The 24,845-nt window shown below is 56.0% G+C and overlaps 1 protein-coding gene across 1 annotated transcript in view; it reads right to left on the reverse strand.

Annotated features, from left to right (window-relative positions):
- The window catches only part of STK35 (serine/threonine kinase 35), a 30,748-nt gene extending 11,425 nt beyond the window's left edge, over positions 1 to 19,323 (reverse strand). Inside the window, exons 1-2 of the mRNA XM_075900929.2 lie at positions 18,839 to 19,323; positions 6,902 to 7,649 (exon numbers count right to left, since the gene is read on the reverse strand). Of these exons, the coding sequence (XP_075757044.1) occupies positions 6,937 to 7,649; positions 18,839 to 19,265 (1,140 nt within the window). The 5' untranslated portion in view covers positions 19,266 to 19,323 and the 3' untranslated portion in view covers positions 6,902 to 6,936. The remainder of the gene's footprint in view (positions 1 to 6,901; positions 7,650 to 18,838) is intronic.
- Between the last annotated feature and the right edge of the window lie 5,522 nt (positions 19,324 to 24,845).

A 24,845-nucleotide genomic window follows, 5' to 3' on the forward strand; every position in this document is an offset into this window, starting at 1 on the left:
ACACAGCTCAAGTTGCATAACATGGATGGCTGGCCCCCCGCAGTGAAGACCAAGTCTCAGTGTCCCCATGTCTGTTGCAGGTGGGAGAGCTGCAAGGGCACAAGAGACCAGCAGATTGTGCTCGGTCCTGCAAAGGTCTCAAGACCCGAGCAATTTAGTCTTGAACGGGAGGGGGCAAAAGAGGAGAACGTTTTGTTTTAAAGCAAGAAGCCCGATAGACTTGTTTGTGAGATCCATTCCCATGCACCTGGCCCTCAAGAGGCATTTTCCCAGGGGTGGGGTGTTTTTTGGGTTAGTCTAGGTATCAGCACCTAGTGCAGTAAATTGTGCTCATTAGGACAGAGGCCCAATGGAACTCTTAATTAGCTGAAGGAAACCAGGGCAGAACACAGCTGTTAGAGAAGGTGGTAATTAGCAACTACCTCTTAGGCCTTAGTTTCTTTACCAACTCTCCAAGAGGGCTTCTGAAACTAGATCCACACAGCTACAATTAGCCTCTAAAGAGACTAGAGTCCAGCTGCGGCTGCTATAATTAGAGGAGCAAAGACTGAACTGGGGCTACCCAATCTTATGGGGAAAATTACAGTAAGGTTGGGGAGTGGGTGAATTTCAGGCTGACATATCTTGATCAGGGTGCAGACACCCGATTCCTGGGGCAAGAGTTGCAAATGGGAAGCAAAAAAAAGTAACAGACTAAAGAGAAGTGTTGCAGGATGGGCAGATGGGAATGGCATCCCTGTCCATACTTGGTACTCGACAGGGACTGGAGTCAGGGACTGGAGTCAGCAAGTCAGAAAGGAGACTGAAGAGGTCTTAGTGATTTGGCACATAAGTGATAAATCACTAAGATAGCACACTGGCCAGCAGGGGAAAACCACCACCTCACTTAATCATAATGGGATTGGGGAGCAGGGGGCAGGTCACCAGAAAATGTAGAGTGCTGGTAAAGACACTGAACAGAGACCCATCCAGGGGAAAGTGAACCTCTCCACCCATCTCAGAGGGAAGAAGGTGGCAGAGGCTGAAAGAGGTAATAGAAGGAGTGGCATAAATCGGCTGCAGTATGTCAGTTTGAGAAAACTTCTGCCAGGCCCTGCAACCCCACCCAATCATTACCTGCCCACTACTCCACATTCACTGCAGCCCACAAAAAGCACCTGAGAGTCAAGTCCTGCTTCACCTGCATCGGTAATGATGTTAACAAAAGCCACAGCAGCTCTTCCACAGGCTCAATCCCACAGCTGTGCCGGGCAGAGGCTGAAAACTACACTTGAGCTCCAATATGAGCCCTCCTGATTGTAGAGGTCTCTGCTGCAGCTTTGGTGGACCATCGCTGGGTGTTTAAAAGCAGACTCACAGCTGTAAAATCCAGATTTAGGCAGCTGGCCTTGAAATTTGCTGTTCCTCAAAGGGTGCGGATAGATTCGGTGGTTCAAACCTGGGAGTCACTTGAATCAAGGGCCCCCAAGATACACACCCACTCACCCTTCACTCACCCCTTCCATCTTACAAGTCACCTGGTCCCTGCACTTGTCTGCATGCACTCACAGGTCTCAAATTAGGTCTCTGGATCTGCCCTGGCTGAGCAGCTGGGGAACGGCACCCTCTGAAGAAGTGACCCAGGGAAGTTACTGATCTGAGATCACAATGGCAGGCATATGCCAAGAGCGACACGCCAGAGACCGAGACGTGCATGTGCACCAAGACCAGGGCAAGAGGGCTGCCAGGCAGCTTGCTCTATCAGAAAGGATTTCGCCAAGAGTCTCCCACCTCTCAGGAGCATCTAGCCCTTGAGCTGTGGGGTGCCAAGTCTTTCCTGTAGCAGCCATTGCTCTCTGGAGGCCTGGGACCAGGGTGTCCCCCCCCTCCTATATGGGAGCTTAACCCATGGCCCGCAGAGAGAGAATCGGAATGAATGGAACAGTCACTGGGCCAGAGAGGGGGGGATCACTCCAGTCCAGGGCCTAGGAGATGGGCGCTCTGGAGCCAGTCACTCTGGGTGCTGGAATGGTGGGATGGAAGGGAGAGAGGGTCAGATCTATGTGGTGGAAGATGTTGGGGGACTCCAGCTGACCCACCAAAGCTCTAGTCGTAAGTACTAGCATGGCCCCTCACAACCATTAATGTCATTAGCCTCAACCCTCCTGGGGCCAATGCTGGTCCCCACATGGTCACTCACCCAAGTGGAGCGAGCTCTCCAGACAGCTCATCCCTGCCAGCCTGCCCTATGCTCCTGGCTGCATAAGTAGATCCAGAGCGAAATTCATCTGCAGCTATAAATAACCGGTGTCCCTTGTAAACACAACCTGTGGTTTGCCGCCACAGTAACTCAGTGCGAGGGAAGCCCAGCACGTACGTATTCCACAGTGGCGACAGCACTAGAACACAGTGCACAGCTGGGAAAAGGGAACTGCTGCTGCCGGCTGTGACCAAGCAGCACGTCCTCCTACCGGAACACAGAACAGGATGGTAACGGCCGCGGAAAAAAGGAAGGAAACCTTCTCCGGCGCCAGTCACAAAGGACCTGCCTGCGCTGCTTCTGCCCCTTTCCACTTTGTCCCACAGTGACAAGGCGGAATCTGAATCCACATCAGTGCTGACAGTCACATTATCCAACTCCTGCCACGCTTCCAGCCAGCCTCCCCCTGGAGGCATGCAGCCCTAAGCCCTTGTTACTGTGCTACGGACATGGGATAACAGTGCTACACACCTGCATTCACCTGGGCTCACCCACCAGGAGCCGACAGCTCAGTGTCGGGCTGGACTAGAATGGCTTCTGTAGCACATTCCTAGAAAGGGAAAGGTTGGAAAATTGTGCATAAAAGGCCTTGGGTGTCAGTGACAGCCCCCTCCAGGATCAGGGCTCCTGCAAAGTCTGACTCTTGTAAGGGTCTACTCAAGTGAGGAGGGGGGAGGGAAGAGAGAACCCTACCTTCCTTTCATCTCAGTGAAATATGCCCCCAAGCACTGCGGGGAAGGCCTTCTGCTCTTACAGAGTCAGGGCTTATGGAGTCAGGTACAACCAGACCAGTCTGAGTAACCAAGTGGGCTAGACAGCACTGGGGTACTCGGGCTGTAAAACCAGCAGGCAGATCAGCTTCATGGTTTCCCATTGGCTCTGGCAGGAACGTTTTCCTACATGAAGCCATAAACGTTGGCTAAGCTTTTGGTGGCAAGAACAGCCATGGACTGGGTCAGACCAAAGGCCCATCTAGTCCAGTGTCCTGTCTGCACAGTGGCTAATGCCAGGTGCCCCAGAGGGAATGAACAGAACAGGGAATCAAGTGATCCCTCCCCTGTCAGCCATTTCTAGCTCCTAACAAACAGAGGCGAGGGACACCATTCCTGCCCGTCCTGGCTAATAGCCATTGATGGCCCTAACCTCCATAAATTTATCTAGCTCTTTTTTGAACCCTGTTAAAATCCTTGTCTTCACAACCTCCTACAGCAAGGAGTTCCACAGGTTGACTGTGCGCTGCATGAAGAAAAACTTCCTTTTGTTTGTTTTAAACCTGCTACCTGTTAATTTCATTTGGTGACCTCTAGTTCTTGTGTTATGGGAACAGTAACTTTCCTTATTCACTGTCTCCACACCTGCTGTGCCGAGCGACAGATCTGCAATATCTGTAGCAGAAATGTGGAGACAAGAGTCTTTTGGGACCCTGCAAAGCCAGACACCGCCAGTGCAATGCCAAGAATGGGTGAGCTCTGGCTGGCAACATGACCTGCTGTCTAAACCAGGACATGAACTTTACAGTCTGAAGCTTCTTGTCCTTAACTCTTCAGGCAGGCAGTCGGGAGCGGCTGGCTCTCAATGGCAGGTACAGCAAGTCAGGAGGCAAAGTTCATAAGGGGCAATGTAACGCTTGCGGCAAGAACGTATTCCGGGAGGGAGAGCACGGTCTGTTTAAGCAGCACTGTGCTCAGGGAAGCAGCCAGAGAAATTCTTCCCCATGGGGCGACAGGATGCACTAAGGCGACAGTGAACGTATGCCCGGTGTTCTGCTCAGCAACTGGGGACAAGCAGAGCAAGGCCACTATGGCACGTTCAGTTTCCTTACATAAGTGGGCACCATCTCCGCTGTAACTGGGTCACTAAACGAAGCCTTTGGTGAAAGCTCATTGCTGGCTCCACCCATGGCCAGGGAAGGGGGAAAATCTGCACAGGCAGCTGGGGCTTTAAGTCAACAGCTGCAGGGTAGGACTGTCCTCTGTGTTTATTATCCCCGCATTTACTATTCTGCAGATATGTGCAGAATTGGTTTTCCCCAGAGGGCACTGGCTTCTTACATAACTCAGCAGCCTCATGCTAGAGCAGGAGTGATCACAGATGGCAACAGCAGAGGCAAAACAGGGACCTCTAGGGAGATGCAGGATGCCAGCTGCTTTAAAAATAGTATCCCCCCTCCCCCAGAGGAGGAAAACATTCAGTGCTTCCCTTAAGACCAGAAAGCAAAGTAAGCTAGTCAAGCAGCACCTACTCACACCAGAACAGGTCAGGCTCCATTACCGCTGAGGTTCATTTCAAGGGTTCACAATTCTGCAGATTCAGTCAACTCCCTACCTCGGCCCCATCAGGAACCTGCATTATCTACAGCGAAGGATCCTCCGTTCAGTCAGTCACGGTGACATACCTTTTCTCATACCCATAAGTGCTAGAGGGGGAGTATCCTACCCTGGGTAAGCCAGATGTTTACAAAAATATCCACGTTTAGGACAGCAGCTCTTCAGCTGAGAAAACCAGTTTCTTACACTGGTAAGAAAGGCCCCAAATAACGTACTTGTCTAGGCACGTTCCAAACTGGTGTCTAGAGAAAGGGGAGGGAGAGCACACACCAAATTGCATAAGCTCTGAAACGCTTCCTTCAGGTCAAGAGAAATCAACAGCAGCCAGGAAATTAGGAGCCAGGGCTGCCAAAGTGCCCTGAACTCACCCTGTTGGCCACGCATGTTATTGCCTGTCTGTCTAGGGCAGGGGAGGGGAAACCCAAGACCCCTAGCTTCCTTGGATCCGGTCTTTGAAGCGTGCCCCCCCCCCCCAGCACTGAGGAGCTCACACGGGTGCTCCAGCCCCGCCATCCTCCCATGGGGCTGGAGCACAGAAAATCTGCTAAGCCTGAGCCTCCTTAGGCTCTGGTGTATCAAAGGAATGTGGGGGTGGGGGGGTGAGGGGGGGGGGGGGGGAGTGATTTTTTTTTTTGGCTTCTCACTTGTGTGTGGTGCCCAGGCCCCCGGCTGATTTTTCTGTGGGTCAGCAGCCCCCGACCCTAAAAAGGTTCCTCGCCCTGGCCTAGAGGGTGATCTTACCACGTGTGGCAGAACTCCATCACAAGGCAGGGGGAAATTTGTAATTCCCTTCCCATATGTAGTTAGACTAGGACCTCCACAGTCTCCTGCTCAGAGCAGACAGAACAGGTGGGCTAAATTCCAGATTAGTCATTTTCCCTGCAAACGAAGCGTCAGATCCCTCCTGGTCAGTGTAACAGACAGTACGGCAGGCCTTGCGGGAAGGCCAAGCTTCTCCAAAGTTTTACTTTTATCTCCCAGATCTGCAGTTTTCTAGTTTCACCCCGGTTCTTTGGCAGGGGGTGGGTCCCTAGTCACTGCTTTGTTTCCAAGTGGATTTGCTACAAATAAATAGCCAGTTACTAAGGACAGCAGTGCAACGTAACCTCACGCCCTAGCTCTACAGCTTGCACAGAGCATGCTTTTGGCCACTGGAATGCTTTCGGTTCTGAATACAGCAGCAGCAAGAGCAAACGGTGAGCCCTTCCCCTTTGAATTTGGGCGCTCCTACAGGTGGTTTAGGAACGGAGCCTAGTAGGAAAGGAGTTCCATTTCAACTGAGCAGGGAGCAATCTGTTAAAAGACAACACTTCTGTCAACCTGCTGTCTGAAGGCTTGTATCGCACAACGGTGCCAAATACAGGAACAAGTGTCAGGCATTGCACAAGCTTCTCATACTGAAAGGAACTCCCTTGTTTAGTACTGGGAATAGGAAGTAGAAATGAAACAAGACCAGCTACATTCCTTTGAGGTGAAGCAGGATTGAGTGTGTAAGAGATTCACCGGGCACTTTACCTAGTGCATTCCTAAGCAGTTTGCACAATTGTTCTAGCGCTTCAAATTCAACCAGGCCGTTATCACTCCAGTGCATTAGCCTGGGGGGGGACAGGCCAGGAGATTGATGTGCACTGTGCCTGCCTCTCAGTGACCTAAACTAGGGTCAGTCAAACTGTATCACGTAGTGGAGGTTCCTGGTTAGGGAAAAAAGGATGAAGTAGCTGAACAGAACTGTACTGTGGCCAGAAAATCGCTCAGGAGTGGCCTATGGCACCTCAGCCTGGGAAGGCCTCGGAGCACAGGGATGAGAAGACACCTGCTAGACTACACGCAAACACCACAGCTGAGTACGCTCTAGGGCTGCAAAGGGAAGCTCTCTAATTAGTGGCAAAGCTGCCAGTGAAGCCTTCCATCTCCTCATGTGCACAGCATGCAAGGGTCAGAGGAGCACACCCTGCAGGTGGCCTGGCTGGTCAGCTTGCAGAGGACGAGCCCCCAGAAAAGCTGGCCCCTTGCCTCACACCGGCCAGCTCTGTCAGTGAGCGAACGAGGCCGGGCTCCTCCCAGGGAGACCGGTTAGACACGGCCTCCAAGCCAGGCTTTGGAGAACAGGAGACAGGGTTGCTGCTAGTCCTGTTTTCCTTTTTATGATTTTTTTTTTTTTTTGGTTTAAGCAGAGGTGGGTGAAAGCCTCAGGAAGCAGTTCTTACATGAGTCAGTGGATAAATAGCTCTGAGAATATAAAAAGCTCCCCGGTGCCATTACACAGTACAGCCATTACGTGGGAGGGTGCAAGAGACGAAGAAAGAAGTCGCAGAAAAAACCACAGGACACTTACCCAAATGCAAGATGCACTAATGCTTTGCCCTGAATTTAAGCAGCACATGTAACCTGGTCCATTCTGGTTTCAAGCTCAAAGGCATCAGGTCGATCCTGTGGGTTAGCAGCTAACATGTCTTTCAAGAGTTGCTTGATCCCCTCAGACATGGAAGTCCTGCGTTTCTGGGGGATATGCAGCTCCATCTTTGGGTTTTCTAGCAGTGCTTCCCCAACGGGCACAATCTCCGTGCCCTGCTTGATGTAGGTCCCCAGAAGCTCCTTCTTGGTCTCCGCATCAATGAACGTTATCCTCTCGATCATGGCCCAGATGATGATGCCCAGCGCAAAGATATCTGCCTTGGCCGTGTAGTGTCCTTCCCAGACCTCTGGAGCCATGTAGAAGTCAGAGCCACAGGCTGAAGACAGCCAGTACTTGTTCACATTCACATTTTTATTATCATTCCCCCCTTCCTTGCCCCGAGCCGTCAGGCCAGCACAGACCTTGCTGAGTCCGAAGTCTGCCACTTTGAGAACCGGGGTGCCAGACTTCTCTGTGATCAAGATGTTGTCCGGCTTCAGGTCCCTATGCACAATATGGTTCTTGTGCAGGAAGGCAATTGCGCTGGTCAGCTGGAGCATGAAGCTCTTGTTCGTGGCGGGGTCCGGTCGCCGCGAGAGCACGTACTGATTCAGATCTCCCCCTTCGCAGAACTCCATGACGAACCAGAGATAACAGGGCTCCTCGGCGTAGCCCAAGATTCTTTCGCCTTAAACAAAGAAACAAAAAAGCACATGGTCACGGCAGAGACAGCAAGAGGGGAGTAACAGTAAGGAGGCCAGTGATATTCGAAATGGAGCAGAAAGGCCTGATGAGTCTAGCCAGAGCCCTCCTTGCCAGAACATGCTGGTGATCACTGCTGTTGAGTGTCAATTGTAAATTATGCAGGAGGCTGCAGACTGGCTGACTGACACCCTCATCTCTATAGCGTCACTGCTTTGCTGACCTAGGGAACCAGGGAGCTGCAGAATGTTTTGCAGTTCCTGCCACAGTCACAACTGTATCCTAGACTCCGGTTTAAAGGACAGTTTGCTGTAAAAGTTTACAGGTAGCCCAGAGAGCTCAGACTGCAAGTGACCAGTTCTACTCTAGGGCCTGCAGGCTTCCCCTGAAATCTGAAAGCCACGCCATGCTCGTCAGCTCCTTGGTGAGCTCTTGACGTTTTACTTGCTGGCAATGACTCTGTGGGTAAGGGGGATGTTTTTTTGCTAATATAGTTGTACTCTGGTACAAGCCCTCATGTAGCTGTACTTCTACCAGTACAGAGCCGACTGATTGCCATTAGAGATTACTCAGGACAATATCGCTGCCTACAACTATATTCCCAGCAGGGGGTGGGAGGGAAAACAGCCAGGGAAAGCTGAGCTGTTTGCCTTCTAGCAAATCGCACTTCCATCTTCTCTCTTGCATCATGTCAGTTCACTACAATCAGGAAGTCAACCTTGGCTACACAGACAGAAGCTGTTAGGACAACTGGAATATTTCCTCATAAGATGCTGAGAATTACACTTAACCATAAACCTAGAGTACTCAACCTGATTGCCTCTACTTGCTCACAGCATGTGGCCAGAGCTGAAAACTGAAAGTGTGTTCAATGACTCCACCCTTCCGTAAACAAACAGTCTAGTGCAAATCCCAGGAACACACAGGAAAAACCAGGGTTTCCAATGGCAGGTAAAGCCAAAGACCGCCAGCCAAGCCAAGCCACCAGCTTGTTAATGTCTGTCTCTATAAAGGTCAGTGATTGGTAAGGGTGAGTGGGGAGAAATATGGGTTATTTGCATAAACAGTCTGTAACCTTGACAACGGCTATGGAAATTAGAAGAGAAAGATCTGGCTGCACCTCCCTGTCCTATGTGAATTATGGAAGTCAGATCAGAAGGAGTGGGAAGACGACCCTTGAACCAGCAGCTCTCAGCCAGGGGTCCAAGGTCCCCTTGGGGGCCACGGCCAGGTTTCAGGGAGTCTGCCAAGCAGGGCCAGCATTAGATTCGCTGGGGCTCAGGGCAGGCAGCCGAAGCCCTGCCACCCAGGGCTGAAGTGTGAGCAGTTTAGTTTTGAGGGACCTCTTGTGGCACAGGGCTCCACATAACTGCCCTGCTTCCTCTCCCTTACTGCTGGCACTGGCTTTTCTATGCAAAAAAACAGCTACGGCACAGGTGGGCCATGGAGCTTTTCTAGCACCTTGGGAGGGCAAAGAAAAAGGCTGAGAATCCCAGCTTTAAACAAGGGGGGGGGGGGGGGCTGGCCACATTTGCTGGACAGGCCAAATCCAGGCTCCCCAATAAGAGTATTCTAAAGTTAGAGGTTGTGGCAAAGCCGCTCTTTGGGGAGGGAAAGGGAGGGGAGGGGAGGGTTATTTGTTTCTGGAGATGAAAACAGCATCCACTGGTCGGGCCACCTTTGGGGAGAGTGTGGAAAAAGGGCATGACAAAATGGAAAACCAGAGACAGCCACTTCTCTTGGGAACACACATCTGCAGTCAGTTCCATGCACTTGCAGTTTACAATTTAGTTAACACAGCCTAATTAAACCCCTAACACCACCTCACTGAGGAACGAGGTGTACAGATAGTTTGAACTAGCTAGCTATTCCGAACTATCTAGTCCGTGCCGCGTGTAGCCGCGCGGCACGGGGTTCGCACTAGCCGGATTTTAAAAATGGCGGCGCCGGCTTTATGCTAATGATTTCCCGGGCTTCATTAGCAAGTTCGGTATGCATACATTACCCCGCTAGTTCGAACTAGTAGTGTAGACATACCCTGAGACACAAGAACGTGTGTCAATCCGTGCTGCTCCAGCCCCTGCCGTAAGATTTCAGGAGGGATGACTAGTCCTGGCCAGGAACGAGACTGTTCTGGGAAGGGCTCTGAACAGCTGTCCTATGCGGAGTGCATGCTATGCAGGAGGATGTGCGGACTCTGCTTCGAAAGGCAACAGCATGCTCCTTGTGGGTTTGTCACATGGAAGCGGGAGCGCAAGCAACCGGGGTACAGGGCGCAGGTGGGAATGCAAAAGCTCTCAGCTCCTAGGGCTGTGATACCTTCCCACAAGCGTGATGGTGGCCAAGCTCAGTCAGTCTCCAACGAGCTGAAACAGCAGCTTAGCAATGTGGAAAGAGCATCCAGGTTTTAAGAGCAAAGCGTGGGTGGCTGAGTTTTGAAGCACATCCTCGGCCACGGGGCTCCCATGAACCATGTGTCAAGGCAACAGCAGTGGGCCAAGTCCAGCGCTTGTAACTTGGAGGGAGTCACTGACCAAGCAGGGCTTCGCCAGGAGTGATATTTCCAAACCATGATTTTTATTTTTTGTTCAATCACCTTTGTGCTTTCAAAACAGACCTTCCATTTAAAGAGCTGACCCATTAGCAGCTAAAATGGAATTTCCTGAAGTGAGATTAGGTGCCCAAGAACAATGACGTTTAGACAATAGGCCAGATTGTGAGGAGAGCCGGGGCCCGGATCCTGGGCCAGACAGGGACCAAAATGTCCCTCAGCGTAAATTTAGGGACGTCCTTAGGATGCTTTGGGTTATCCCATGGGCTCTGCTCAACCTCCCCTCTGGCACGTTCCCTTGCCCACACCAACAAGTGAGTGGCATAGAACTGGCAAGAGTAATTCTATGCCACTACTGACCTCTGGATCCTGTCAGGCTGCTTTCAAGCAGTTCTGTGCTACTGAGAAAGTGCGAGCCAGCTGGAAGGGAACCAAAGCAGAGACTCTAGCCCAACAGACCCAACACGTTACGGCCAAGTCGCATGCGTATGTTGGTGAGAGCGCTGATTGTTACACTGGGCGATTAGTGAGGACCAGGGTAGGGTTTCTATGGCAGAGCTGCACAAACTGGGACCATAAATGACACTGAGAATATTCATAGGACATCGCACATGCAGGATTAGGGATGTAATAGTGTAGTTGATTAACCGTTAAGCAAAAGCTTATAGGTTAGTGCTATAGACTACATGTATTCCCCTCCCCCCCCACCACCACGCCAGTATATATTTTTTTTTTAGCAGGCTGGCCAACAGTCTCTCTCAGCCCTGGTTTATGACCGGTCTGGGACCTACCCCCATCGCAGCTCTGCATTTGAAGTGTATTAGGAGGTAGACAGGCAGGTAGTCTGGCTCAGTTCCAGCTCGTGCTGGGTCCAGGAGCTCAGAACCCCCTCTGGACCAGGGCTGCCGCCACCCCTGCATCAGAGGCAGCAGTACGGGGCGACAGGCAGCTGGTCCGCAAGGGGAGATCGTTTTTAAACTGGCTCCCCTCGCAGACCAGCTCCCACCCGGCACCCCACGCTGCTGCTTCTGATACGGAGGCAGCAGCATGGAGTGGCAGGGGGCTCCTCAGGATGGGGCTGGATTGCACTGGCTGCCAGCCCCTCCCCCGGGACTATAGAACAGTCGAGACACCGATAAGAATTCACGAGGTTACTCGAATATTCAATGAATCGAAATTTAAGATCGCTATGCAGGGTAGAACATTGCCCTTGGGTAGGAATTTCAAGTTCTGCTAATGACCCAGTCTCCTACTGACTTATGTGGGAAAGCTACGTGTGAAGAGCGGCACGAGCGGCAGGCCTGTTGTAAAAGGGGAATAAGAACATAAGAGCGGCCAGACTGGGTCAGACCAATGGTCGATCCAGCCCAGTGTCCTGTCTGCCGACAGTTGCCAGTGCCAGGTGTCCCACAGGGAGGGAACAGGTAATCCTCACGTGATCCCTCCCCGTTATCCATTTCCAGAGAAACAGAGCCTAGGGCACCATTCCTACCCATCCTGGCTAATAGCCATTGGCGGATCTAACTTCCATGAACTATCTAGCTCTTTTTTGAGCCCTGTGAAAGTTCTAGCCTTCACCACATCCTGTGACAAGGAGTTCCACAGATTGACACTGCTGAATGAAGAAAAACTGCCTTTTGGTTGTTTTAAACCTGCTGCCTATTAATTTCATTTGGTGACCCCTAGTTCTTATATTGTGGGAGTAAGTAAATAACTTTTCCTTATTCACTTTTTCCACACCAGTCATGATTTTATAGACCTCTATCATATCCTCTCCTTACTCTCCTCTACATTGCAACAGGCACAAAAAGCAACATGGGACATCAGCCCCCTTCTGTCCTGCATTTTGCCTTCTTCCTCATCTACCCTGCCTTCCCCTCCCCTTGATCTGTGCCCTTGTTTTCTTTGCAATCCATGACTTTTAGGGTGATTTACTGACCATTCTCCTCCCCCCACAGTTGGGGTCTATCGCTGGTTTTGGTCTCTGAAGGGAGCATGGAAGGACTGAATTCTAGTTTTTGAACTTTGCATAGAGAACATTCTCCCTTGTGCCTCTAGGTTTTCGGACACAGAGCAGGCAGCAACAGGAAGCTCAGAGGAAAGAGAACGGATTTACATTGTGGCTCCACCTCAGACTGGGAGAGCTTATACAAAGTTAACGAGACTGCACTACCCTGTCACAGCTGCAGCAACAGCCCCTGAAACACCTTCTGGAACCTCACCATTTCCAAGTGACTTAGTTCAGTCAGATCCCTGATCACCTTTCACAGCTACTGAACTGGTGTCCCTTTCTCCATTGCTGCAATTAGATGTAATCTTGAAATACACTTGTTAGCTTAAGATACCAGCTGTTAGCTCAAGATACCTGCTGTAAGGATTCCCCTGCACTGAAAAGAGACAGCCAGACATGTTTATAAGCTGGTGGCATTAGAAACTCCCAGGCTATGCATTGCTGTGCTATACCTAGCATACAGGCTGTATCATCGTGGACCCTGCAGAAGTATTTTGAGAGCTACCGCAGGGAGCCCAAGCTGTAGCATGCTGGCTGACGAGCCAATAAGCACTGCCCTATTGATGTTCAGCATCTCTCTAGTAAACTAGTTGTGTGCACTGACACCATTGGCTAGGAACAGCCGACAGGCACATGGTCAAACATGAGCCCTGGACATGTGTACGGATAAAGGCTAGGGCTCTGCATGGCCCCTCCCCAGAGTGTCTCGCGTGACACTACTAGAATGCCAGCCCAGGTGCTCAGTCCAGTTGCATTTTGCTCTGCAGAATGAATTTCAGATCACAAACATTCGCTCTGCTAACGAGCGTGAAGCCCACAGTCTGCAGGGTCCTTACATGGGCACCTTGCTGCAGAGGAGTGGCGGGTTAATCCCTGCAGCCTGAACATCGGCACGTTGGCACAGCAGCTGTGCATGCCTGGAAATAGCCCAGCCGCGGTCATGCAGAATGGCACGGCAGGGACTCTACGGGCTGGGCACGTGAGCCAGAGCACTGTTCGTGATGTGCAAGGAGATGGGTACGATCCAGCACAAGTGCCTCAGGTGACAGCGAAGGGGCCCTGAGGTCCAACAGTTTTGGGGGAGGTCTCCCCCACCTGGTGCCTACCTACTTTAAAGTACTTCTACAAATCACTGTATAAGGGACACAGCTTTGGAAGCAACTGAGCTAGAAGCTACTGACGTTTCTTTGGGTGAACTGATGTGTTTGAGCACGGAGGGGCCTTCACCCAGCAAACAACAGAGCTCAAGCTTCCTGACAGGCCTGTGAGGACAGGACTAGCATGGGGAGGAGAAAGGGGGTGCAAGAGCTGAGGGAGACAGTCACCAAATGCAAGTTCAAGCTAGGGATGTCATATCGGTTAACTGAATAGTCAAGTAACCTCATGAAATGTTATCGGGTGGCCGACTATTCTAGAGTCCCCGGGGACGGGGACAGCAGCCACTGTATCAGAGGCAGCAGTGCGGGGCGCCAGGCGGGAGATGACCTGTGAGGGGAACCGGTTTAAAAGCCAGCTCCCCTCGTGGACCGGCTACCTGTCACCTTGTGCTGCTGCTTCTGAGAAAGAGGCAGCAGCCCCTGTCTAGGGCGGGGTCCGAGCTCCTGGACCCAGTGCAAGCCAGAACGGAGCTGGGCTGCCTGCCCACCGGCTCTTCACACACTTGAAATGCAGAGCTGAAAAGGGGGTAGCTCCCGGACCCAGCGCGAGTGAGGACAGAGCCAGGCTGCCTGCCCACCCGGCTCCCAATACACTTTAAATGCAGAACCGCAGCAGGGGTAGGTCCTGGACCCGTCGCAAGCCAGGACTGAGCCAGGCTGCTAAAACATTTACTGGCAGGGAAGGAAATGCATGTAGACTGGTAACTCGACTACACTGTTACAGATACAGCGCCTGCCTTCCCCTCAGGCAGGAAGGGGACTGGGTCCCAGGGTGGTCTCCCCAATTCACAGCTTCCTTCAGCAAAATCTTTTGCTTTCATACACAGCCGGCTCCACTTGTCCCCAGGAGGAAAGGTCTGAGGGAGAGGGTGGCTTTCGGGCCTCGGACTGAGGGAGTCGCTAGGGCAGGCAGGAACATGCAGGAAACTCTCAGAGGAGAACGCTGTCCTGGGGACCCTCTCCCCCCAATGTCCAGGGAAGGGCTACGTTACGGGACTGTACAGCGAGGGCCCAAAGGGGAGACCCTGGCACCTTGCTGCCGAACTCCGAGAAGGCTGGCTCTGCTGACTGCAAACGAGATGGGTCCCCGGGGAGGAGCAGCAGGTCCCTCTGCGTAGGGTTCCAATTACCGCTCCGAAAGCTCACCGTGAGGAACATGGGGAGCAGACTCTGCCTGTCCCTGGCTATAGGGGAAGGAATCCCTGAGCGCGCTAGGGGACCCTCCCCCCTTTCTTGGGGCTGGGGGCACATAATGGGACCCAGGTGTGTTGCAGGTACAGCTGCTCTTCCTTGTAGCTGAATGGCAATACAGGTGTTAAGGAAGGCCCCCGACTGGAGCTGCTTGGCAGGAGGAGGGGGGGTCCTAGGCAGAGGAATCTCTGCGTGCGTGTGTATGTGTGTGGGGGGGGGTGTTATTGGAGGATCCCCCTGGAGAATATACAGAAGATAGGGGTTTTTTTTTGGGGGGGGGGGTTCTACCAGGACCAAGTAAAGCGGACTGCTTGTAGCTGTATGGATGGGTGTTATGAAGGGTCTGGGGGAGCAGGGCAGCAATTTTGGTGGTGGCCAGAACTCCCCCCTCTCCCCCCACCTACCTAAGGCTCTGGGAAGGAGTCTGGGTGGGGTAGGGGATTGGCATGTAGGAGGGTCTGCTTGCAGCAGGAGGGGTAGGCTCTGGTGGGGAAAGGGTGGGGGTGCAGGCGCTGGGCTGAAAATGGGGGTGCAGGAGTTTGGAGGTGGAAGGGGGGTGGGGGAGAGGATGTCGGTTCTGGGAGGGAGTGGCATGTGCAAGCGGCGAAGGAGGTACGGGGTGTCACATATCAGAGCCCCCCCCCCGGGGCAGTGGCTCTCTAGCACATCCCCGTGGCTCCTGGGTAGGGGTGTCTGCACGCGCTTTTCCCAGGACTCACCATGGGCCCATCTAACTCACTGCCGAGGCTGGGGGCGGGAGAGGAGGGGTACGCAGGAGCGCTAGGATTGCGTACCGGTGGGTCCCAGCAACTTTCATGAAGGTCTCCACCAAGTCCAAGTAGAACTAGCTCTGCTTGATGCTAAGTGGGTGTATGGGGGTCACCGTGTGGAGTGTACGGACGCTCCCAGGACTTGAAGGGCTGTGGGGTTGCACAGGGACCTGACAGGGTTGTGAGGGCAGATGGACTATCAGGGATGTGGGGAGGAGCTGCTTAGGGTGGGCTGGTACCTTTCAGGGAGGTCTCCACCAGGCGCAGGTACAACTGGCAGGGGTTATATGTGGGGGGGTGGGGAGTCCAGGGCTGGAGGAAGCCAAGGCAGGGGGGAGGTCTTTGCCAGGCATACTTACAACTGGCTGTGGCTGGGGGTGTTATATGGGGGAGTGGCGGGAATTGGGGGCCATGGGGCTAGGGGGACAGAAGAGATTCCTGTGTGGACCTTGAGAGGCACCCCCCCCCCCAGGGCAGAGTACCTTTCAGGGAGGTCTCCACCAGGCACAGGTAGAGCTGGCTTGGGGGACAGGCGGCTGTTATATGGGGGGCCAGGAGGAGATGGCTGTAGGAGATCTATGGGGGTACCTTTCATGGAGGTCTCCACTAGGTGCACGTAGAGCTGGCTGGGGGGCTATAGGGACGGTACCTTTCAGGGAGGGCTCCACCAGGCACGGGTATAGCTGGCTAGGGGGCTATGGGGATTGGGGGTCCCAGGGGAAGGGGCTGTACCTTTCAGGGAGGTCTCCACTAGGGATGTTAAGTAGCGATTAATTTGCTAGTCGAGTAGTCAATGGAATTTCCATCAACTACTTGACTATTCGATAAGCACTTCCGTGTTCTGCCTTTGAAAGGTACAAGAGCCCCAGTGGGGGCTCTTAGGCATTTCAAAGAGGAAGGGCAGCATGGAGCCTGGGGCCAGCATGGGACTCCGAGTCCCCAGCTGACCTGGGCTCCGTGTGGCGCTGCTGCTTTGAAATGCTGCCCGGAGCCTGACGCCAGGCTCCCCACGGCATTCAAAGTGGCAGCGCTGCACTGAGCAGCTGATCCCCGGCTCCATGTGGCGCTGCCGCTTTTAAGTACCCCCCCTCCCCTCTATCAGCAGGTAGAGCTGGCTGGGGGGTTATGGGGGTTCCAGGGCTGAAGGGGAATCGGAGGGATGGTACCTTTCAGGGACATCACCACCAGGCACAGGTAGAGCTGGCTGGGGAGCTGAGGGGGGTCCCACGGCTATGGAGGTTATGGGGGGCAGGAGGAGGGGGGTCTCAGGGATCGGGGAGCAGTATCTTTCAGGGAGGTCTACACTAGGCGCAGGTAGAGTGGGATGTGGAGGTGCAAGGGTTGGGGGTTATGAGGGGGCAGCTGTGGCGGGGCATGTCTCAGGGCAGGGGATACCTTTCAGGGAGGTCTTCACCAGGTGCAGGTAGAGCTGGCTGGGGGGATTAGAGGAGCTGGGGGGTCTCCAGATGGTACATTTCAGGGAGGTCTCCACCAGGCGCAGGTAGAGCTGGCTGGAAGGGTTGGGGGGGCGGTCCTACAGCACGGGGGGGGGGGGGGCTGTGGGGCGGTCCCAGGTCAGGAGGGCTGTGGGGGGGTACCTTTCAGGGAGGTCTCCACCAGGAGCAGGTAGAGCTGTCTCGGGGGGGGGGGGGGTCAGGGAGTGCTGTGGGGGGGGGGAGGTCCCAGGCGTGGGAGGGAGGCAGTATCTTTCAGGGAGGTCTCTACCAAGCACAGATAGAACTGGCTGGGGGGGTCCCAGACTGAGTGGGCTTTGGGGGCTCCCAGGGCGCAGGGGGAGGCGGTACCTTTCAGGGAGGTCTCCACCAGGCTCAGGTAGAACTGGCTGGGAGGGTTGGGGGGCTGTGGGAGGGGGTCCCAGGGGGCGCAGGGGGGGGGCTGTGGGAGGGGGTCCCAGGCGGGGGGGGGGGGGAAACACCTTTCAGGGAGGTCTCCACCAGGCACAGGCAGAGCTGGCTGGGGGGGTTAGGAGGGCTATGGGGGGGTCCCAGGGTCGGGGGAGGGTGACTATGGGGGGGTCTCGGGGCCGGGGGGTTCCCGGGGTGGGGGGCTATGGGGGCGGTCCGGGGGGGCGGTACCTTTCAGGGAGGTCTCCACCAGGCGCAGGTAGAGCTGGCTGGGGGGGCTCTAGGGGGGGTCCCGGGGCTGGGGGGGCTCTAGGGGGGCTCGGGGGGGCGGTACCTTTCAGCGAGGTCTCCACCAGGCGCAGGTAGAGCTGCCTTGGGGGGGATAGGGGGATTATGGGGGGGTCCCAGGGCAGGGGGGCTGTGGAGGGGGTAACCTTTCAGCAAGGTACCTTTCAGCGAGGTCCCCACCAGGCGCAGGTAGAGCTGGCTAGGGAGATTATGGGGGGTTAGGAGGGTTAGGGGGGCTCCCAGAGCCGGGGGGGGGCTATGGAGGCGGTCCGGGGGGGCTCTGTGGGGTCCCAGGGGGGCGATACCTTTCAGCAAGGTCTCCACCAGGCGCAGGTAGAGCTGGCTGGGGGGACTATGGAGGGGGTCCCGGAGCTGGGGGGGCTCTAGGGGGGGGGGCTGGGGGGGCTCTGGGGGGGCTCTGGGGCTGGGGGGGCTCTGGGGGGGTCCCGGGGGCGGTACCTTTCAGCGAGGTCTCCACCAGGCGCAGGTAGAGCTGGCTGGGGGGGCTCTAGGGGGGGGTCCCGGGGCTGGGGGGGCTCTAGGGGGGGTCCCGGGGCTGGGGGGGCTCTAGGGGGGGTCCCGGGGGCGGTACCTTTCAGCGAGGTCTCCACCAGGCGCAGGTAGAGCTGGCTGGGGGGGCTCTAGGGGGGGTCCCGGGGCTGGGGGGGCTCTAGGGGGGCTCGGGGGGGCGGTACCTTTCAGCGAGGTCTCCACCAGGAGCAGGTAGAGCTGGCTGGGGGGGCTCTGGAGGGGGTCCCGGGGCTGGGGGGGCTCTAGGGGGGGTCCCAGGCGGGGGGGCTCTAGGGGGGGCGGTACCTTTCAGCGAGGTCTCCACCAGGCGCAGGTAGAGCTGGCGGGGGGGGGCTCTAGGGGGGGTCCCGGGGCTGGGGAGGCTCTAGGGGGGCTCGGGGGGGCGGTACCTTTCAGCGAGGTCTCCACCAGGCGCAGGTAGAGCTGGCTGGGGGGGCTCTAGGGGGGGTCCCGGGGCTGGGGGGGCTCTAGGGGGGCTCGGGGGGGCGGTACCTTTCAGCGAGGTCTCCACCAGGCGCAGGTAGAGCTGGCTGGGGGGGCTCTAGGGGGGGTCCCGGGGCTGGGGGGGCTCTAGGGGGGCTCGGGGGGGCGGTACCTTTCAGCGAGGTCTCCACCAGGCGCAGGTAGAGCTGGCTGGGGGGGCTCTAGGGGGGGGTCCCGGGGCTGGGGGGGCTCTAGGGGGGCTCGGGGGGGCGGTACCTTTCAGCGAGGTCTCCACCAGGCGCAGGTAGAGCTGGCTGGGGGGGCTCTAGGGGGGTCCGGGGGGGCTCTAGGGGGGGTCCCAGGCGGGGGGGCTCTAGGGGGGCGGTACCTTTCAGCGAGGTCTCCACCAGGCGCAGGTAGAGCTGGCTCTGCTTGTTGCCGTGGCTCATGCGCTGGCCCAGCCCGTCGCGCTGCAGGACGCACTCCTCGAAGCGCACCACGTTGGGGTGGCGGCGGCGCAGGCTGGTCAGGGCCCAGAACTCGGCCAGCGCCAGCTCCACGTTCTCGGGCGCGTCGCAGCGGATCCGCTTGACCGCCAGGCGCGCGCCGCTGCGGCCCGACACGGCCTCGTAGACCACCCCGTAGGAGCCGCGCCCGATCTCCGCCACCAGGCTGTAGCGCGGCGCCCCGGGCCCGCCGCCCGCCGCCATGGGGCCCCTCAGCGCCGGGCCCCGCTCCCGCTCGGGCCGCCGCCTCCGCTCCGCCGCGGGCCTTTGTGTCCCTCGGCGGCCGCCGTCCGCCGCGGCCGTTTCCATGGCTGCTGCGCCGCGGGGGGGCCTGGCTGCTGCCGCCCGCGAGCCCCACTCCTCATCCCTGCGCCCGGGGCGCGGGGAGCATCGGCCGCCTCCAGCAACCGGAGCCGGCTGCGAACGACACCGGCCCGACAGGCGAGGATGGAGACGGGGGGCGTGGGGCTGAGTCGGCGGACAGAAAAGCGCGCCCTGCCTGCCCCTTTAAGGCTTCAGCCAATCGCGGCGGCCGAGGCGAGGGAGGCCGAACCATTCAGGGGCGAGAGGGGGGGACGAGAAGGGGGAGTCCAACCCAAAAGCCCCCAAGACAAACAGGAGCCGTTGTTCCACGGACCGCTCGAAAAACCCCAATTAGGAACCCTAGTGAGGGGGGCTTGCTAGCCTTTCCGAGCGCTGCCGTTGGCTCAGCTGCCATCCCAGTGTCTGGCTTTCCCCCCGGTGCCCAATGGTTTCTCCCCTGGAGTGTAAACACTCCCTAGCTGGCCGCCGGGAGATGGGCGAGTCCATTATTTACCATGGGGAGGGGGGTGGAGGAATAACGCACTTACTTGTCCCCTGCCCCTGACAAGCCCCCGTGGCTGGGCCGGGGGCAGCTGCCGCCGCTCGGCTGGGGGAGGTGTCGCTGCTGCTACGGGGCCCGCCCCTGGGCGGCGCAGGGGGCTGAGGGGCCGCCGCTGCTGTGAGTCCCCCCCCCCCAGCGCGGTGCCGGGCTCCGGGCGCTGCGCGCGGACAATGCGGCTGAGCGGCGGGGGCTGCTGGGAGCGGAGTCGGGGCGCAGTAGCCCCTTACGTAACCGCTTATGTAACCGCCGGGCCGAGGGGGAGGGGGAGAGGGGGGGTGGGGGGGTGAGTGGGGGGGGGTGGGAGGGGCGGGCAGTGTGGGGGGGTGAGTGGGGGGGGGGGAGGAGGGGGGTGGGGGGCAGTGGGGGGGTGAGTGGGGAGGGGGCAGTGGGGGGGGTGGGAGGGGGGGGTGAGTGGGGAGGGGGCAGTGGGGGGTGAGGGGGAGGGGTGGGAGGGGGGAGGGGGCAGTGGGGGGGTGAGTGGGGGGGGTGGGAGGGGCGGGCAGTGGGGGGGGTGAGTGGGGGGGGTGGGGGGGAGGGGCGGGCAGTGGGGGGGTGAGTGGGGAGGGGGCAGTGGGGGGGGTGGGAGGGGGAGGGGGCAGTGGGGGGGTGAGTGGGGAGGGGTGGGAGGGGGAGGGGCGGGGAGTGGGGGGGGTGGGAGGGGGGAGGGGGCAGTGGGGAGGGGTGGGAGGGGGAGGGGCGGGCAGTGGGGGGGGTGAGTGGGGAGGGGCGGGGTGGGAGGGGGAGGGGGGTGGGAGGGGGAAGGGGGCAGTGGGGGGGTGAGTGGGGAGGGGTGGGACGGGGTGGGGGCAGTGGGGGGGGGAGTGGGGAGGGGTGGGAGGGGGAGGGGCGGGCAGTGGGGGGGGGTGGGAGGGGGAGGGGCAGGCAGTGGGGGGGTGAGTGGGGAGCGGTGGGAGGGGGAGAGGTGGGCAGTGGGGGGGTGAGTGGGGAGGGGTGGGATGGGGAGAGGCGGGCAGTGGGAGGGTGAGTGGGGAGGGGTGGGAGGGGGAGAGGCGGGCAGTGGGGGGGTGAGGGGGAGGGGTGGGGGGGGAGGGGGGCGTGGGGGGGGTGGGGAGGGGGAGGGGCGGGCAGGGAGGGGGGGAGGGGGAGAGGCGGGCAGTGGGAGGGTGAGTGGGGAGGGGTGGGAGGGGGAGAGGCGGGCAGTGGGGGGGTGAGTGGGGAGGGGTGGGAGGGGGAGGGGCGGGCAGTGGGGGGGTGAGTGGGGAGGGGTGGGAGGGGGAGAGGCGGGGAGTGGGAGGGTGAGTGGGGAGGGGTGGGAGGGGGAGAGGCGGGGAGTGGGGGGGTGAGTGGGGAGGGTGAGGGAGAGGGGTGGGCAGTGGGGGTGAGTGGGGAGGGGTGGGAGGGGGAGAGGCGGGGAGTGGGGGGGTGAGTGGGGAGGGTGAGGGAGGGGGTGGGCAGTGGGGGTGAGTGGGGAGGGGTGGGAGGGGGAGAGGCAGGCAGTGGGGGGTGAGGAGGGGAGGGATGGGAGTAAATGGTAGAGTGGGCTGTAGTGGGGTACGTCTAGACTACATGCCTCTGTCGCCAGGGCAGTGGGGGGGTGTGTGGGGAGGGGTGAGGGAGGGGGTGGGCAGTGGGGGGGGGGTGAGGGAGAGGGGTGGGCAGTGGGGGGGGTGAGGAGGGGAGTGATGGTAGTAAATGGAGGAGTGGGCTGTAGTGGGGTACGTCTAGACTACATGCCTCTGTCGCCAGAAGCATGTAGATTAGGCTACCCGACATAGTAAAATGAAGCGGCGATTTAAATAATCGCCACTTCATTTAAATTTACATAGCTGCCGCGCCCAACCAACAGCCATGTCCCAACCAACCCCCACCAAACTGTACAAAGCCCCCAGTATCCTATCCCCATGCTTCTTCATTACTGCACCTGCCTAATTCATATCCTGCAGAATGAAGAGCCCCCATCCCCCAATGTATTACCTGCACCAGCATAGCCACTCCCAAGTCAAACAACTTCAGTCTGCAGCTGCACAGCCTTCTGATGGTGCCCCCATGCTGCTACTGTACACTCCTTCCTAGCCTCGAGTTCCCCATTCACACCTACATCCTCCTGCCACCTACCCCTTCCTTTTCAGGGTCTGGCCTGCTGCAGCCCACCCCTCCCCCTACACTGCCATCCACCTGCCACCCCCTCTTCATACCTCCATTCCATGTAAATTTAAATGAAGCGGTGATTATTTAAATCGCCGCTTCATTTTCCTATGTCTGGTAGCCTAATCTACATGCCTCTGGCGACAGAGGCATGTAGTCTAGACGTACCCGTGGAATGGAGGTATGAAGAGGGGGTGGCAGGTGGATGGCAGTGTAGGGGGAGGGGTGGGCTGCAGCAGGCCAGACCCTGAAAAGGAAGGGGTAGGTGGCAGGAGGATAACAGACCCTATATTTTAGCTGCACTGTCTCAAAATCCTCCTTAGCATGCACTAGTCTAAAATAGCTTTGTCTCACTCATAGCTTGCTAGACACTGCTTTCTCAAAGCCATTAATGAATAGTTCTGGACACAACACCACTTCCAGGGCTGTCCCACAGAGAGGGTCTCAGTCTGCATGGAGGAGAAACTATTGGTTAAATGCTGAGCTATGGAAGTCACAGTTTGATAATACCCAAAGCCAGAAGTGATTCACAGCCAGTCCAATTTTATCTGAATCACCATTTTTTAAAGGGGATCATAGAATTTGGCTGAAAAAATATCAGCTTTGGTCCATTTGTTATCTTTATGCAATGCCATGAATGCATGCGGTGCTTTATCAGAAAGGCTGAGGCTGAACTCTTTAAGACACATAGGATTTGGAGGCATAACTCATTTCAATGGGAACTGTGTCTAAATGCCTAGTTGGCTTTGCAAATTTCAGCCTGGGTCCATGCCTTAAAATGCTTATGATTTAAAGCAGTTGTGTCTCAAAGTGTAGTTCACGACCCTCTTGCAGGTGGGCCATAGCCTTTGGGTTTGCCCCCCCCCCTCGTTGCCCCCAGTGGGTAGACCACTCTGTTGCTCTAGCCCCGTTCCCCCACGAGACTGGGGTGCCAGCACTAGCTTCCTGCTGGGGTGGGAAGGAGCCTCACAGGCTGGATTCAGCTTGCTGGATAGGGAGCAGCTCTATGTACTGCCATTCCTCCTCCCCTTGGCTGGGGGAATGTCAGTACAGGAAATTGTTTGTCTGGAAGTTTTCCTTGCTGCTCTCATTGGCCAGAATCATAGCCAGTGGGATCAGGGAGGAGGGGTATGGAGCCGACTTAGTACCCCCCCATCCTCATGGCCAGACTTTGCACCCCATCCTCTTCATGAACCCCTCTTTGTGCTGAGCCCCCACATGCCCACCCTGCTCCTGCCCCCTCGCTCCTGCCCAGAACCAATATTCCCCCTAACATTTTCCATCCTTGGGCAGGTTGAAATTTCTTATGTGTACCACCAATATTGAGGTTGTATGTAGATATCTGTACAGTGTGTCCCAATAAAACAAAAAAACTAGGTATAAATATATATTTTTAACAGTCCATAGGTATGAAAGACAATATATTAAAAAAGGGATAATTAACAAGGTGCAATGCTTAAAATGTTTTATTTAGTATGAAATCAAATAAAGAAAACTAACACGACCCTTGGAGTACATGTATTATTGTCTTTTCTAACAACTCAAGCTAGTAAACATACCAAAATGGGGCATGCTGCAAATAGCTATGCAAATACATCTAAGACATGTCCATTAAGTAAAAGCCTAAAAATATGCACAGCTTTAAGATGCTAAGCAAATCTATGAATCAACTAGAAATGGTCACACGCTCCTTGACAATATTAATACAATATTTACTGACACTAGAAAGGAGAATAAAAGGCATTCACTCAAGCTTACATGCTTTCTCTGGGGAATGTTTAGAATCCATGCTATGCAAATAAAACAGAGAAAAGGTCTGGTTTGAAACCTTCACCTTGTGTGTGTGTCTCTAACTCAGAGTAGAAGCTCCCAGAGTATTTGTCCAGAATCCAACTCCAGTTGAAAGGCCAAACAAATTAAACTGGATCTATGGTAAAGTTCTTCCAGTTTTAACAATTTACCATGTATTAACTAGTGACATGCGATTTTTTTTAAAAAATCATTACGATCTGAGTTTGCAGATATCTACAACACTGAAAAACCTCTTAAAAGAATAATTTTCTTTCTTACCGCAAGCCATTAACACCTATGTAAACTTTGTTTGAAATGTAATCACGCACATATTATGAGCTAGGCCTTTTGTTCCAGTATTTAAAAGCAGCCTACAAGCTTTTAACTCACCAGAATTTTTGGCACCACCCCAATACATCCTGCCCCAGCCTAGGAGAGAGTCCTATGTCTGCAGTCTATGGGTGTGTCTAGACTACATGCCTCCTTCGACGGAGGCATGTAGATTAGCCAGATCGGAAGAGGGAAATGAAGCCGCGATTAAAATAATCGCGGCTTCATTTAAATTTAAATGGCTGCCCCGATCTGCCGATCAGCTGTTTGTCGGCAGATCGGGGGAGTCTGGACGCGATGCCCCGACAAAGAAGCCTTTCTTCATCGACACAGGTAAGCCTCGTGAAACCAGGTTTACCTGTGTCGATGAAGAAAGGCTTCTTTGTCGGGGCATCGCGTCCAGACTCCCCCGATCTGCCGACAAACAGCTGATCGGCAGATCGGGGCAGCCATTTAAATTTAAATGAAGCCGCGATTATTTTAATCGCGGCTTCATTTCCCTCTTCCGATCTGGCTAATCTACATGCCTCCGTCGAAGGAGGCATGTAGTCTAGACACACCCTATGGCTGCTGTGCTGAGACAGACAGTCTGGCTCTTGCTGTTTGCAGTCCAGATGGGGGCAAGTTAACACACAACAAACAAAATCTCCTCTATCCCCACCTTACTGCACAGACACCAGCACTGCCCCCTGCCATTTCCTCCACCTACCCCATGCAGTCTGCTCCCTCTTTCCCAGCTCAGGAAGCTAGAGGAGTGTGCTAGGTTTCCTCACAGGAAGCTGCAGTAAATTAGATCT

Source organism: Pelodiscus sinensis, chromosome 17, assembly GCF_052426305.1.
Source record: "Pelodiscus sinensis isolate ZL-2025 chromosome 17, ASM5242630v1, whole genome shotgun sequence".
Classification (NCBI taxonomy): Eukaryota; Metazoa; Chordata; order Testudines; family Trionychidae; genus Pelodiscus; species Pelodiscus sinensis.